This window comes from Galleria mellonella, unplaced genomic scaffold (genome assembly GCF_026898425.1).
Source record: "Galleria mellonella isolate WM207_F2 unplaced genomic scaffold, CSIRO_AGI_GalMel_v1 utg403, whole genome shotgun sequence".
Taxonomy (NCBI): domain Eukaryota; kingdom Metazoa; phylum Arthropoda; class Insecta; order Lepidoptera; family Pyralidae; genus Galleria; species Galleria mellonella.
In genome coordinates, this window is record NW_026442095.1 from 554,343 (window position 1) to 571,320 (window position 16,978).

General features: G+C 32.9%; 2 protein-coding genes across 3 annotated transcripts; one reads left to right on the forward strand and one right to left on the reverse strand.

Moving 5' to 3' along the window:
- Positions 1-822: 822 nt before the first annotated feature.
- Positions 823-11,698, forward strand: LOC113522783 (protein ARV1). 2 transcript variants are annotated; one of them, XM_052898205.1, is made up of 7 exons: positions 823-1,214; positions 2,360-2,479; positions 3,598-3,728; positions 5,336-5,463; positions 7,169-7,240; positions 8,295-8,450; positions 9,144-11,698. In XM_052898205.1, the coding sequence occupies exons 1-7, from the start codon at positions 1,116-1,118 to the stop codon at positions 9,254-9,256; spliced, it is 819 nt and encodes a 272-aa protein (XP_052754165.1). In that variant the 5' UTR covers positions 823-1,115; the 3' UTR covers positions 9,257-11,698. The 2 variants fall into 2 exon arrangements, with proteins under 2 accessions (XP_052754165.1, XP_052754164.1); XM_052898204.1 differs by having other exon boundaries at positions 824-1,214; positions 8,289-8,450.
- Positions 11,699-15,726: 4,028 nt separating this feature from the next.
- Positions 15,727-16,514, reverse strand: LOC113511455 (uncharacterized). The gene is made up of 2 exons (XM_026895079.3): positions 16,292-16,514; positions 15,727-16,215 (listed from the first exon to the last, which is right to left on the reverse strand). The coding sequence occupies exons 1-2, from the start codon at positions 16,353-16,355 to the stop codon at positions 15,878-15,880; spliced, it is 402 nt and encodes a 133-aa protein (XP_026750880.1). The 5' UTR covers positions 16,356-16,514; the 3' UTR covers positions 15,727-15,877.
- Between the last annotated feature and the right edge of the window lie 464 nt (positions 16,515-16,978).

The window sequence follows — 16,978 nt, forward strand, 5'->3', positions numbered from 1 at the left end:
AAATTTGCCAGTAGTTGCTACGCTTGAAAGGCAAAGTGGCAATCGCAGTTTGGCTTTTGGTGATGTTTTAAGAGGGGCGCTGCTGCCCATTCTTCCACCATAGGCTCCCCTAATCGCCTTTCACGGCACCCCTGAGAAAAAGGAATAACCTATTCTATGCCGGAACCTAAACCGCTAAAAACCGCTTTTGATAATCGATAAAAAACAGTTACTATTGTAGGCATATTCAAGGGAGTTGGTGAGCATACCCACCCCATATTTTGTGAAAACTTAATTAAAATTAAATAATTTTTAAGTTGTATACTTGTTGAACATGGGCATATAGACTTATGTCTCGGATATATTATTTGTTAGATATATTTTCGAGTTCTAAGCTATTAAAACATAAATATATAAACTATATATCTGTATTTTATTTATGTATAAGCTATAATTTAAAAGTGTTAAGATTTTTTACGTTTTAGTGCACAGAACAACATGAAAGAACGAAACGCTCTAAATGTCAATGTCACTATATGAACATGACTAATGTAGAGTCGGCACTAATTCTATCTTAGTAAAACTAAGTAATAAATTTATGTAACTATATTTATCCAATATTCTTTTATTCTGTTGTGTTGATAGTTCAATATTATCAATATTAATACAAATAATTATAATATACTTTTGTTGGATAACTGATATTGATAGATATTATAAGAAACTTGGCGATTTTATAGTGTATAATTTTCAAATTCGATGAACTAGATGATTGCATAGATATTTTATACCAACTGTATTTTTTCAGAGTGGCATTCTCCTAAATATGACAATTAAAAAAAATTACAACCAACTTGGACATGTTTATCTAATCTAGTATATTGTTGATATGTTGAATTTTCAAACCTTGGGATACAATAAAGTACAATTTTCTAAATTATTATGTGGTTTTCGATAGTAACAAATAAAACAAAACGATTTATTGAACTAAACATCTTTTTAAATAACAGTAACATTATAGTATTTTGGTCATATTTGAATTCTACAATCGCTGTAATGTTATAACCTAAAAAATGATGTTTTTGTTGGTATATAGGATAAAATTTTATGTACAAAGTTATTTGTTATATTAACAAATGTGTGATACTAAGCAGTACAGATGTGTGAACTGTAGGAAGGGCCACAGTGCTCTTTATAAAACTTATGGTCCGTCTGTACTTAAACTTACTAAATGTGTGAGTATTTATTCTATCTATAGTTATTTATAAAGTATAACTTTTTTTTAAGTGGATTATAATGGAATGATAACCCCGCCTGCGCTAATGGTATACGCTGGCGGAGCATCTGTGATGGATGATAGGTGAGAATGAAAATGCAGGTCAGTTAGCCCATTGTGATGAATACACTTGGTATTCAGCACGTTGGTTTTCAGGGCGGACCACGGGGAGGTCGATCTGGCAGGGTATATTGCTAGCAATGGTACTGGTAGTCCCCATTACTAACAATCCCTCACCCCCGATAACTCCCTCTGTAGTATTTCACCCTAGTATTATATAATCATTTATTATTTATCATACTGTACATTCTTTTATACATGCAGTCTGGGCTAGTTAAACCCAAAAATTCTATAGCAACCTTCCTATTCAATATAATAATGTATTCCGGGTGCTATCGAGGTTACTGTGATTTTGTAGTGCATCAGGGATGTTTGCAGAAGCTCACATAGATTTCTTTTGTCACAATGTGTAAAAGATATGTATCACTGGTGTATAGGCTGCGGTGAAGTACCAACGGCATCCTGAATATGATTGCGAATAGGTTGGACTGCTCTTACATTGATCACTGTTGTGGAATCGCAAATAAGATGTTTCAGCTATGACCAAATTTGTTTATGGTCTCTTTTTTCTTTTATTTATTTTATTGTAAGATGAACTAACATTAGGCTAAGATTATTTTATTAACAGATTGGACTATTTTATCTTGTAATAATAAAGGTGATATTAAAGTGAGTTGGTGACCTTTTTTTCCACCATAAATATTTAGAGAAACCTAATGTTATGGTAACCCCGCCTGCGCTAACGAGATACGCTGGTAGAGCACCAGTGAAGGGTGATAGATGAGAATGAAAACAGGCCAGTTAGCCCATCATTATGAATTCATCAGGAATTATCCATGATAGTTTCCAGGGGGAACCGCAAGGAGGTGTCGACCTGGTTGGGTATATTGCTAGCAATGGGATTCTCACTCTCCGTTACTAACAATCCCTTTCCCCCCAATATATAGATATTGTAGTGGTACCAAAATAATGCCCATACCTAGGTATATATAGCATTTTAAAGTATATTTTGTGTGTGACAATTGTATATTCTAATATTTACAGGATAAATGCAAGGGTATAGTGGACAAATACATTGAATATGATCCAGTTATAGTGATGATTGATCTTGTATTGATGTCAAAAGAGGCACAGAGACATGTCCTGTACAACACAGGATTTGAGGTGAAACATTTTATTTTAATATTTAGTTTGTCCGAATTGAATTCCGTTCAACAATTGCTGCTGATATTTTGGCAGATTTAATTATGAAATAAATATTAAGTGAGACTTTTAGAGTTGTCAATCTAAGAAACATTATTGATAGTTTTCAAAAATATTTTCACAATTTTTTTTATTCATACATTTAAGAATTTTTTTTCTCACACCATATACCAACATATATAGAAGTGAATTCTATAATAATTGTAACAGGTTTAAATATTTCCATTTAATATTTAAGGATTATGTCTTTATGTTAATCTCTCAAGAGATGACATTGTCAGATCCTTTAATAATTTATGACATTTCTTTCCATTTAGTCTAATATTTATTGCAAACAATATTTATTTAATTACAAAAAATTTATATACATCTACAATTTACAAGTATTTAAATGAAATATTGTTATTAGATAGAGACTCTATATTGCTTGCTCTAAAGGATTACAATAGTAAATTTATTATAGATACAAGCTGTTATATATCAAATGAAGAATAACACAAATTAATCTTGACTTTTTTATTGTGAATCATGTATCACAAATGATGACAGACTGTGTATTAGTACATACATAATAATAGCTTTTTCTAGGGTTGCCATCTGTCCAGGTTTCCTTGGATTTATCCTAGTTTAGATGGCATCAAGGCCCAGCATAATTTAAAGTCTTGGGCATAATTTTGTTTTGTTAGGTACATTTAAAATGATCATAAAAGATGACTAAATTTAATTTTAAAGTCTGAAAATAAATAATAAGGTGATTTATGCCATTTTCAACAGTTTTTTTACACTAACTATGTTTAAAAAATTTGTTGATGTGTTCGGGATCTGGGTTTTAAAATCCGGGGTTTTCACACGTCATGTCCTGGTTGCGAAATTTTAGAGATGGCAACTCTAGCTTTTTCCATAAAAAGTTATCACAATGAGAGTGGTTCAAGACAAACACTAACACATTGAATTATTGATATACAACACAAATAATTACAAGAAATGATGACAGAAAAATAACCTTTGGATTAATTTTTATTTTTATTTTGAATAATCTTTATACCGAGAGAGATATAATGTTTCTATTATTATTGCAGTCATACTGGAAGCTGTTCATAATTCTGATGATGCTGGAGACATATGGTGTGTGGCACAGCGACAGCCTGTTCAACCTACTGGTAGACACAATCTGTGATTTCTCAAACCGAATGGACAACCAATCCAATTAGTAAGTATTTTCTTTTTGTATATATGTAACTGGACAATGGAAATTGAATTAGTTCGAGATGAGTCTCTGTGACATAAGTACTAGTTTTAACATGACGAAGACTTCCGGATGAAGTCTAAACAATTTTCGTAAACTACAGATACAGTAAGTGTATTAAATTTTAGCTGTCTGGCTATATATTTTAAAGCTTAAATATGTGACTCAAATAATGTAATTTGTAATTTGTGAAATGATTGTAATTTGTAAATGATTGTAGTATTATTAATACTGACATTTATTTAATATGACGATTTAAGTAAAATAGTGTTAGCATAGTATAGTGGAACAATTAAATAAATTTTGTACGCCAGATTCTGGTGAAAAATGTGAACAATATTTAAATATTATATTCCATCTTTTATACCATTTTTCAAACAAAATAAAGTTATTTGTATTTGTATATATTTTAAACATTTAATTTTTTTTTAACATAAACACTCATACTTTTATATAACAAGATTTATACACAATTATGTATGAGTGAACACTGTCTCATCTAGTAATTGTTTGGCTGAACCAAATAAATATCTACTGCCCATTGAGGAAAATTGAAGGGTTCCTCATATTTGCCATTCTGGACATTTGCTGGGTCTGACCAGCCAAAATTGACGCTAAAAGTATTTTATTTTGCAATATTTAATAATTAACATCCATCTAAATAAAGATAAGGAAATAAAAGTTATTTATCCATTCATTACAAAATCCACAGCTTTTAAACTATGACATTATAGTGTTATTTTTTTATTATTACAGCTAATTATGGATTTAAACTATTTACTATTGGCACAACTCCCCCCCCCCCCCCCAGGGTGAAGGCTGATCTGATGATGATGGTGATATATTCCTTACTAGTTTTTTTTATTTTTTTTTTATTTAATAATTAGGTAAATTGATGACATAGATCACATCTCGATGGTATACCGAGATAAATAGACAAGCATAAAGTATACTAATATATGTATTGCTATTTTTTATAATTACATTTTAAGCGGCCTTCAGAAAATTATCAAGATGGAACATGCATCAGATTTTAAGTTACCTTCAGGGACAACTGCGAAAACTACATCTAATTTGCTGCAATAGTTTTTGTGTGATGCGGGCATAAATTTATAGACAGACAGACAGTATTTCTGAAGATTATTGTTTAGCTTCTATTGCTTTTATTAAGACCCCTCATAGGAATTGTACAGTTAAAATTTTACATACATTGTTTAGTTAAAATTTTACTATATTAGTAAAATTATGTAGTTGGTTAGTGTTATTTTTTTAAAGTGATTTACAAAAGAAGCGGGTTTTTAATTCGTTTTAATTTTTTTTTTTTTACTACTTTGATATGTTACTTAATTTAATTCTTAATTCCGAACCAATTTTTACAGTTCTTTTTGTCATTGATAGTGGAGCAAAAATTTGTTTATTGCGAGTTCCATTAACTTCTTATAAAGTCATATAAATTAATATAATTTTCTTTTAAATCAATATAAACTCTTTTGAATATCAGGTCTTTTATTGATTTCTGCATTTGTTAATCAATTGATCCAAATATGAATTGTTTGTTTATATTTTTCCAGCACAACCAAAGTTGCTGAGTACTGGAAAGTCAAATGCTGGGAGTACAAACAAGAGAACAGGGGGGACAACAACGATCTCTTCATATGGGAGAAAGATTTTTATATCCAATTCTTAGCTACATTTAGTGGTAAGTTTTGCTGTATAAACTTTTTTTTACAATTTATACAACTTCTGATGAAAAATGGTAATGATCACCTATAGATATGAACATCGCTACGGATGAATATCACAGAATGCAATGCTCATAAATGGCCCATGCGTTTTTTTTATAACACAGAGCAAACGAGCATGCGGCTCACCTGATGGTAAGTGACTACCGCCGCCGATGAGCACCTGCAACATCAAAGGCATTGCTTGTTTTCTGTTTGCCAATATAAATGCCTTTGGCATTGTAGGTGTGCTGTTTGCCTTTTATGCTTTTATGCGTTGCCAATCCTGAAGACTAAGGTTGTTATGCCTAAACATTTTTCCAAAGAATTAGTTCAAAAGCGACAAAAGAAAACTCGTTACATTGGAGAAAAAGGATTTTTAGTAACGTCACTTGCCTTGAAAACCATCATGGTTAATTCTAGTTGAATTCATCACAATGGGCTAACTGATGCCCCGCTAGTGTTTTTTTTTGTGCATCTTAAAATGGCAAACAAGCCAACGGCCTACCTGATGACATAAGCTGTACCATGGACATAACAGAGTATAATGTTTCGCCCATGATATCCGCCATGCGTTGCCATTTTATTTTCATTTCTTGAAATCACATGCATCTCTCAAGTTGGTATGAGTTTTTATTGGTAAACCGGCACTGACACTATCTCAGGGGGATCTAAATGATTTATATTACACCCTGTATGTAATGCCGTGTCGTCACGGTATAGAATGATGCACCCCTTTCTTTCCCCTAATAGGGGAGGGCTATATTCGGCAACGGATAGTAAACAGCTGATTTGATGATATTTTTATACAACTTAGATTGGCAAACGAGCTGACGGTCCACCTGATGGAAACTGGTAGCCGTCGCCTATAGAGATGAGCAGTACCATGCACATAACAGAGTATACTATTTCGCCCATGATACCCCCCGTGCGTTGCCCTTCCTGAGGACTCAGGTATTATTCCTCTCTCTGTACTCTGTAAATTCACGCCATATCGCACCCTTCAAACCGAAACACAGCCATGCAAACACAACTGCTTCACGGTTGAAACACGAATGGGGCAGAGGTACCCAAGCAAACGAATTTTGTACAAAGTCTCCCTCTGGTATGATGATGAAGTATATATGTAATATGTATTCTAGGTTGTTTTAAAATATGAATAATGATACATTTCAGTGAACAAATAATCTGAAACAAATGAAATGGCATTCCATATCGCTCCATTGCTGGGTTTCCCATAAGAATGATATGTTTCTATAACTAATAACGCAACATTTAAAATATTTGTAGTCTAGTGTTATTTAATTCATTATAATTGTTACATCATTTCCTCGCACTGTATAACTATGTTACAGTAAATGCTGTGAATACCTTTAATAGGCGTGTGCATTAATATTGTATTATATTTAATGTTTGTTATATGTGTTATAATGCAATATGCTGTTGGTGTTCCTTTAAATAAATAAATAAAAAAAGAATGGATTGGGATATATTTCAAGTTTCCTATCTTTTGGACTGTTATATTGTGCTTTGTTCCCTAGTTGTCTCTTAGGTATATATGTATTACTTATGTAATGGAAATGAGAAGAAATGGTGCCACATTGTAATCTGCTCTGTATAGGGCCACACATAGAATAAATGTACAATGTAATAATAATATTACTTCTCTTTTTTTCGTTACAGGAATATTAGTTTTTCTACTGATACTGCATTGTATTATGAGCACCGTGAAGTCCAAGTTTATGAATAAAGAAGGTAAGTACTTACATAAAAATATTTTGCACATTTATAGTATAATTTGTTTTTTTTACAACACACCCCTGTGTTGTAAAAAAAACAAATTGCCCCCGCAAGCGAGCATGCGGCTCACCTGATGGTAAGTGACTACCGCCGCCCATGATCACCCACAACACCAGCGGCACTGCAGGTGTGCTGCCGGCTTTTTAAAAAGGAATATACTCTTTTTCTTGAAGGTTATGTTGTCGTATCGGTTCGGTAATACTGCTGCTGGAAGTTGATTCCTGTTATTTCTGTATTCTCATGCTCTACAGCCTAGATGGTCGCGTACAACGCGGTTTCAGAGATGTTTTCTCCCATGAACACTCAGGTTATGGAATGAACTTCCTGCCGAGGTTTGCCCAAGAGACTACAGCATTGGATTCTTCAAAAGGGAGATAAAGAGATTTCTTCAGGGTCGGCAACGCGCGCGTAATACCTCTGGTATTGCAGGCGTTCATAGGCTACGGTAACCGCTTACTATCAGGTGGGCCGTATGCTTGTACGCCACCTGTGGTATAAAAAAAGAATCATATCAGCCGTTATCTGTCCGCTTCTAAACATAGGCCTCTCCCATAGACTGTCACAAGGAATGGTGACCTGGAACACGGACACCCTGCAATGCAATTGAGGTCGTCACTTCATCTAGTGAAAAGTCCTCCTACACTGCGCTTGCCGGTACAGGGTCGCCACTCGAGAATTTTCACTATCGGTTAGCTTCGAACTATGCGTATTGCAGCCTATTGTCACATCAGCTTGCTCATCCTTTGGGATTTTGATATATTAAGTAAAACTATTCTCAGTTGCCGTGTGGTCCCGGCATGGAATGGGCCACCCCTTTCTTTCCAGTGGGTGTCCTAAGGGAGGGCGAGGGATGGGCAACAGCGTCCCTATTAAAACATCTCTAACCTAACTGCGATTGTCAACCCGCCTGTCAAGCGTGGCAACTTAACCAAAACTCCCCTTATGGGGAAGGCTTATATTCAGCAGTGGACAGTAACGGTTGGAATGATATGGTGCATCTCAGTTGCAGTGTCGTTGCCCCGGGTGGTGCAGGCGTTCTCGCTGGCGAACATGAGCGCGGTGTTCTCGCTGCCGACGCTGGTGTGGGGCGCGGACGCCGCCCGTCCGCTGCATTACATCCTCGTCTTCGTATACAGCTTCAAAGTTTTCACTAATGTTTTCACAGGTGAGCAGACCTTGACGACCTTGGTGGTCTACCAGTCTAACCTATCGCCATCTTCACACACAGCATCTGGAGGGAAAAGGATTAGTCGCGTACTGCGCGGTTTCAGAGATGTTTCCTCCCACGAACACTCAGGTTGTGGAATGAGCTCTCTGCCGAGGTTTTCCCGAAAGACTACAGCATGGTGTTCTTTAAAAGGGGGGTAAAAAGGTTTCTTCAGGGTCGGCAACGCGCGCGTAATACCTCGGGTATTGCAGGTGTTCATAGGCTACGGTAACCACTTACCATCATGTGGGCCGTAAGCTTGTTTGCCATCTCAGTGGTATAAAAAAAGGATTGTTAGTAATGAGATCTAACAGGCTTATTATGGGGAGAAAGGTATTGTTAGTGATGGGGTCTAATAAGCCCATTGTTAGCAATATACCTGATCAGGTTGATGTCCAAGCAGTTCCCCCTGGAAACCGTCGTGGTTAATTTTAGATGATTTTATCACAATTGGCCAACTGACCTGCTTCCTCCTCACCTATCATCCCTCGCTGATGCCTCGCCAGTGTATACCGATAGCGCGGGTGGGGTTACCATTCCATTATCACCCTTTAAAAAAAGTCTTTGGTACTAGTTTACCGATTTTAAGGATTCTTTTTTACATCAAAACTAAAGTGTTTATTTTTATAGAAACAATTTTTATCATTTCAGTACTGTACGAGTGTCCGACGCCGGTTACAATAGTCACGCTGCTACTGTGCAACTGCGCGAAATATGTGACTAGCTTCCACGCGATTCTACTCTTTAGAGGACAGATACTGTGAACCAAACACTTGTTTACATATCACAGAATATTTATTTGAAAATATATATATATATATATATATATATATATATATATATATATATATATATATATATATATATAACCTTACTAATGTACAATCTTTTATTTTACAGTCTCTAAGAATACATTTGATAGCAAGAAGCATAAAACAAGGAGCCCACGATTGACGCCAATAAATTGTTCTTTTTTTTTTAACACATCACAACTAGTAAGCGAAACAAACTCACAATTGTACAATATCTCTTTCTATCTTTGAAAAATCTGCTTCGACTTTGCGTCCAATACAAAATGCATTTTGTTATTATGCTTCTTGTCCTATAACATTACAGATACGAAGTATATAAATTAAATAAAAAAAAAAAAAATGGACAGAAATGACTTAACTACTACTAATACATGAAATAAACAGTTGTACAAATAAATGTTAACAAAAGTGTTGAGAATAATTTAAAATAATAATTGTACTGACATGGATAAATACTTAGATACGTTCTTGTTTAACTTTTTTTTTTTAATTTAAAAAAAATAGGATCCAGTATAGATGAATTGTTAAATTTTTTTTTTTCCAACAAATTGGGTAGTTTCGACATGGTTTGTATATGTCTTTTGGTAACGGACTGTCTTTTGGTATTTAATATTGTAAACATTTAAAAAAATAGTAACCTTTTTAGGAACAAGAAACTTTTTACGCCTTTTTCATGTAGTAACTAGAATGTTAGTAACCACAATAATTTAATGTTAATTCGATTATTACATAATTTTTTTAATGATAAAACACAATTACAATCAACTACAAAGAATTTTATATTACTTTTATATCTATAAAAAAAAAACACGCCAAATATACAGAGATGTGGTGTGACATTTAAAACAAAATCAGATAAATCATTCAGTCTTTGGTTAAATTGAGCTCAAACGAAATAATATCATCTAAAGAAATACTATTATATTGTCCATCAATATAATTAAAAAGCTGTCGAGTTTATAAGAAAACATATTAATCCAAAAATTCTCTGAGCTAGTGTGAATTTTCCAAGTTTTTTTCTGAATAAGTGCATTATTACACTATCAAATACACTATAGGATCGTACTTTTGACTTTTCGAGTACCACGGTCCAATGATATACTCAATTTAAAATCCATTGTATATCAGTCGTTGCTTCTATAGGCTTAGGAACATTTTACTGAGATCGCTTTTTGTTTCTACCGTTTTTTATGATTCTAAATATATTTGACAGTGTAATCCTAGGCTAATTTTAGGCTTCCTTCACACTAGCGGGTTTACAGAATATGTTTATATACTATTATACTGTGTGCTACACATGATTTATGTAATTGTCCATCCACAACCATTGTCAACCATCGCTGGGCACAGGACTACCCATAGGAGAAGAAAGTTAGTACTACCTACTTTATGAATTCATTTGTTTGTATGTCTGTAATTTACCATATTACACTAAAATATAATTTATTAATTAAACCGCCATCGTATCTCTGCACATCGTGAAGGTTGACTGGTAGAGAATGCCAATAGCATTAAGTTCGCATTTTGGACCATATTTATTGGTGAATAAAGTTTAAATAAATACACACTTTTACGAATACCAAGCCAAGCAGCTCGGTAAGATTGATAACTCTAATCGCCAAAGGTAGGTCTATCTAAATTGGTTTCATATTATTTAAAAAAAAAAACTAATATTTTGTTTGTGTTGCAAAATTAGAAATGTACATGACACATTTTAAGAAAAATATACCAAACTATACTTATATAATAGTACATTACTGCAGCGGCCAGCAACTGAGGCATTGATGGACGAACGTGCAAATGTGGGCCGAAGCGTTGCCGAGGCACACTTACGTGAGTCCATCAATGCCTAGTTGTGACCAAGGATTGTATAGTACCTTTCTCAAACAATGCGCGAAAATCAAAAACAATTTTACTTTTTAAGTTCAATGACGAATAACGAATAATAATAATTTTCACGCGCCATAATGTTCCTTTTTTTTTTTCAATAAACAGCTTTTTATTTGCAAGCTAGTTCGAAATTTAAATAAAATGTTTTACTAGTTATCTCCTTGGTAGCCATGTTTCGAAGTAAAAGGTCATTCCATTTTTAAATTACAGGACAGATATGAGTTTACATAGTAATTTATCTGGCCGCAAAACGCGACAGATATGGATTTTCATACAACTTTTGCCGGCCGCTACCCGCATGTATCTGGCCAGTAGGGCAATTTTGATTTATCTCGAAGAAGATTGTCAAAATAATGCTCACATTTCCAAGCATGTTTGAGAAATAAATATTTCACTATAACAAGTTTGCAGACATGATACTATATTTTTATTAATATATACATCTATAATTACATAATAATTATGTCAATCTTAAGGCAATTAAACAGATGTCGATAGTTCTGTCACATGGCTTTTATTATGTTAAATATCTGTATAAAGCAAGTAAGTGGTTAATTACATTTCAAAACCTATGGCTTTACATATGTAGAGTAACTTTAACAATATGAGGCTTTAGGTTCATGTCTTTTACAAAATATACCTACTCATTTTTACAAAAAGATATACAACATTTGTCAAAAAAGTTTGTGCAGTAAAATTTTACCAATACGAATTTATAAGAATACACAAAAAGTTGATATTAAAGTAAATATATTAGCAATGATTAATGTAGCTATCGCTTGTTATTTAAAAATCAACTTTTCGATTTAGTCACGAAAATTTACAGGCCAGAAAAATACTTAGAACAACAAAAAATAGTGACTGATCGATAAAAAAAAGTGTAGAAAATATCTCATTTGACTGCAGTGTCAAAACTGCTGGAGCACTGTCCAATGTACCAAATTAAAGTCGGCATTAGAGGTCCAAATTTTAAAAATCGCCACCATGGTTTTGCAACTGATACGTTATAAAATAAAAACAACTTTTAACTAAAACTTGGGACATTGGTAATGACGTAAATACTATCATTAGAAGACGTATTTAGTATCATAACACTAATGGATCCATATTCACAAATACTTATCAATCTGGCTGCTTACAATTAAGATAATACAGTTTTTTTTTTATTGTAAAAAAAAAACAATTATAGTTGTAAAACAATTTTTTTTATATTCTAATTATAAATAATAGAGTAAATGTACACAGACGTATAAAAAATGTGAGACTTTAACCATTATTACAGTTGCTTACATTTCACTGCTGAACATAATACTGTAACAAGAAACCACATCAGGACTATTATCTTATCGATTTCTTGCAATATCTAAGAAAGTATTTATTTATTTATTTATTTCTCTCAAAAAAGGCCAACATAATAAAATATACAGCTATATAGGTTACAATTTAAAAACAATCTTTGTGAGAGACTGGTGTCGGTACTAGGTTTACCAGCTTTACAGTATCTTCATCCATATACATACAGGCTGAAATTGAATTTAGAATCCTCTGAAAGTATTTTACTCATAAATTGAACATTTTTTCTCAAAAAACTTGGGGAAAAATGAACAAAAAATACACTTACACTATTGTAACTCATGTGCAGAATTCCAGTTAAAATAGGAGACTAAAACATATTTAGTTTTTTTGAAAAAAGTCTTCAATATCACTGAAATTGAAAGAACACAATAATTTTGGTTCAGCCTGTAGTGGAAAATCGCTCCACACTGAATTGCATGTATGGAATGTTCACTTAAGAATTGTGTTTCATTTTGGTTATTGATTATTTTGTTAAATAATCAATTTTTGTTAATCTAGCTCAACAGATTAGCTTGCTGTAAACTTCTCTTAGACTAGCTGATCTTTTTTTTTTTTATTCAGATAAAAACTACTCTTGCATTGGAGCAAAAAATAAACATTTATATAATTTCGTAAAAAATTTGTGGTTTCGGATTACAGCATTAACGAATATCGTGAAACGGGATTTTATCTTTCTTTTCATTTAAGAATTTCCTCTTGCCGGTGCACTAATTTATGTCTTTTTCCAGCCAGCTCTATCCCAGGCCATATCCTTGACCTCCTTATACGACATGACACCTAGTATTTCCTTTATCTGTCCCATGTAATTATTCCTCGGTCTTCCCCTTCCTCTTTTGTCCTCTACTTTCCCTTCCACTATACCCTTTAAAAAATCGTCATGTCGTATAAGGGGGCCCAGCAATTTGTCTCTTCTATTCTCTATTTTCATATAATGATATAAATTAATGCTAGTTATTTTATTATTGTGTTATTTACTCTATTATTTGAAATATACAATTATTGAATTATAGCGTAATATTACATTTATTACAATAGGCATTTTATTTATAGATTCACAACATATGTAGTCCTTTCTGAAATGTTATTCCATAATGTGTAAAATGTGATTTGAGTATAACATTTAAGAATGAAACAATCAATACTGAAAAATCATTCCCATAAATTACTCGTCACTGAAATTCTTACCAAAGACCTGAAAAAAGGATCAAGAACGGATATTATTTTATATTATCAGAGAGTTGCAGAATAACCTTAATCTTATTCATAAAAACTGAAACTTACTAATGAGGTCTTAATAGCCCCATCGCTAGTAATACACCCTGTCAGATCAACCTCCAAGCGAATCCCCCTGGAAACAATCATGGTTAATTCTTGTGGGGTTCTTCACGATGGGCTAACTGACCTGCTTTCATCCTAACCTATCATGTATCACTGTTGCCTTGCCAATGTATACCGATAGCATAGGCAGGGTTACCATACCATTATCATCCATAAAAAAGAAACATCATCCTGAGCGAACAGAAGTACAATATGATCCACTAATGCAATCAACGAAAAAAAGAATTTTATGCTCTCAATAGTTAGCTGCCTTATGCCCACTCACTTGTCACACTAATATTGAAGGATCCAAGGTGATAGGATGAAGAAGAGAAATAAAAATTTTACTAAAGAGTATTTCAGAAAAGATCCCCATGTCTTTTAATGTTTCTCCCATGAGCCAAGCGTTGATAAATACATTTTGCTAATGTGGTTTAAACTTTTTGTTCTTCCTATTGTACACAGTCAATGTTAAAAATAAAGAAAGTAATTATTATATTTATCTAGTTGTCATTTCAAATTTATTTTAGTGTTTGTTGGCACTTTGATGGAATTTGAGAGTATTTATATTATAAAATCCACCACTTTAACATAAAAATGTACAAGTAGTTTCGTGTTTCATGATATTGTTGTATAATGTAGGCACAAGATCAATAAATTATACAATTTTTTTAAAAGCGATCAATAATAATAATTTGTAAGTAAAATAATTACACATAATTTGAAATAGACCAGACTGTAGTCAGATGCAGACAAAAAACTAGTGTAATTTTCCTCGATATAGGCATTGGTGATGACATCACTGCCCATGAATTACCTACTTGAAAACAGGAAACCGTAATTCTCAATAGTTTTTGTACAAGTATTAGCAATTTACCTTCACATATTGATCAGTGAAGATACATTTAAAAAGAATATTGCTAGAATAAAGTTCCTTATTGGTACATTTAAATAAATAAATACATGAAATTAAACTACCTGGCTCATATATTAATTTATATAACAATACTAACTACACAAATAAATATGATTAATTAAACTATTAAACAACCTATTTTCAAGTTGTTAGAGAGTAAATATTTTGTATTTATTTTGTTCAGTGATAAAAGTTTATCGTGAACCCTACATTGGTACATTTCAATCATATTTGTTATTAAAATATTTGCATTATGTACTTAGAACAATAAGACAATTGATAAGATGTATTTATGTAAATTATCATATTAGAAACTTTAATTTTAAATATTAAGTCACTGAATATTTTGTTCAAACTGTCACACAGTGTTTTGTCTGCTGGTTTAGATTAGACAGAGGTTTGTCCAGAACTAATGTTGTATGTTTGAGATAAATCTAACTAGACGAGTTATAAAATCTCATACATACATAAAAGAAACAATTATTTACAAATTTGGTCTGCTTTTTAAGTTTAATGGTGAAATTTTAATGCCAGATGCCTTACTGCCTATACTGTTGTTTCAAATCACTATTCTAAATAGTTAAACAGTCATTGTAAACCATGGTCTAGGCAGCAGTTCCATGTGTTCTTTTGTGATATAGAAGTTAGCATTTGGAAATTGAGAGAGCATATTAAAACTACATTTATTTATGTAGTAGTGATAGCTATTGGTTACATGGTTTTTGTAAGATGTCCAAACATCACACAAAAATATTGTAACCCATACTTGTCATTACTATGGTAAATGTAAACAGTAGTTAAAACTGCGAGTGTATATTAAGAGTGATAATGCATCAAGTATACCATAAGTGACATACTATATTGTTGTCCACAGTTCTGATCATGTCTTCAAGTTATAGAGCTTCTCAATCAGCTCATTTACCGTTCAATATAAAAAAGAGTATCAAAATTACAATTTTATATTCAGATTAACATGAAATCAATACCACTAAACATGTTAAGGCAAGATGGGCATGCAATTTACATTACCTACGAATAAAGGGCAAAAACAATTCTAACAACTTTAAAATGGGCTCTTAGCTACCAAGGCAACTTCAAGGAGTGAGGGGCGGGTCATCCTGGCCTATCATTACGTCCTCGTACATAACGTCATTGTTTCTTCTCATGTTGATCTTCTGACGTGCATATTCAATTAAATTATACTTTCTTATAACTAGAACGAGGCCACATACGACTAGGGCTAGTGTAAATATAGTGACGACAGCAGCCGTGGTGGTGTGGCGCGGTGGCAAGTAAGAATTGGAAGGTTCACACTCGTCGTCGACTAAAGTAAACTCAGGTAAACATTCGCATCGTCCCGTGCTCTCATTACATATCTTATGCTCCCCAGGGCACGGATGGAGAGCGGTCACGTTGCAGGACAGGATATTGTCTGTTAAAAAGAATAAAGCTCTCGCGTAACCAGTCCAGAATAAATTGATTCAATTAAATAATTGTCGGCTACTTACCAGTGTAAGCGCAATGTATCAAGTTTAATATTATTGCGGCTATGTCGAACGTTTTCAACCCCATGTCTGTAGCCAATGCTTCTCATTCAAATATTCACATCACAAATTGTAACAAAGAGCAAAAATTTATATTTTGAACAGACAATGATTCTTCAGTTCTACGAATCTTGATCTTGAAAAGATCACGAAACAAAACAACGTCACGTCAGATCTCTTGTCGCTGTGAACTGTCACGGTTGTCAATTGTCAAATGCGTTTAGTTACTTCAATTAACCAGAGCACAGAATATCTAACACATATATTTTACTTAAGCATAAAATAAATAATATGCATAATAATAATATGCAAGACAGAACGCTGTAACTGCGCCTTTGTCTTCTAAGTAGTAAATTTATTTTTAGATGAATGCGTGTTTGTTTTAATTTTTTATTCAGTTTACTTACATTAGTACCATAGATTATAAAGGACATAGTAGACTTAGATTATACAGATAGAATGTCTCCATACAAATGCTTCGAGAAAAGTGGATCTATTTTTTCATACAATTTTGCATGATAAATAGTTATGAGTAACTTAATAACATCTATATTTTTTTCGTTTTATAAATTCTGCGCCTTTTTAATGCGCAAAATCTTATTTTATTTATTAAATATAATATTTCACTTATTAAACCTTTTACTTAGCTTT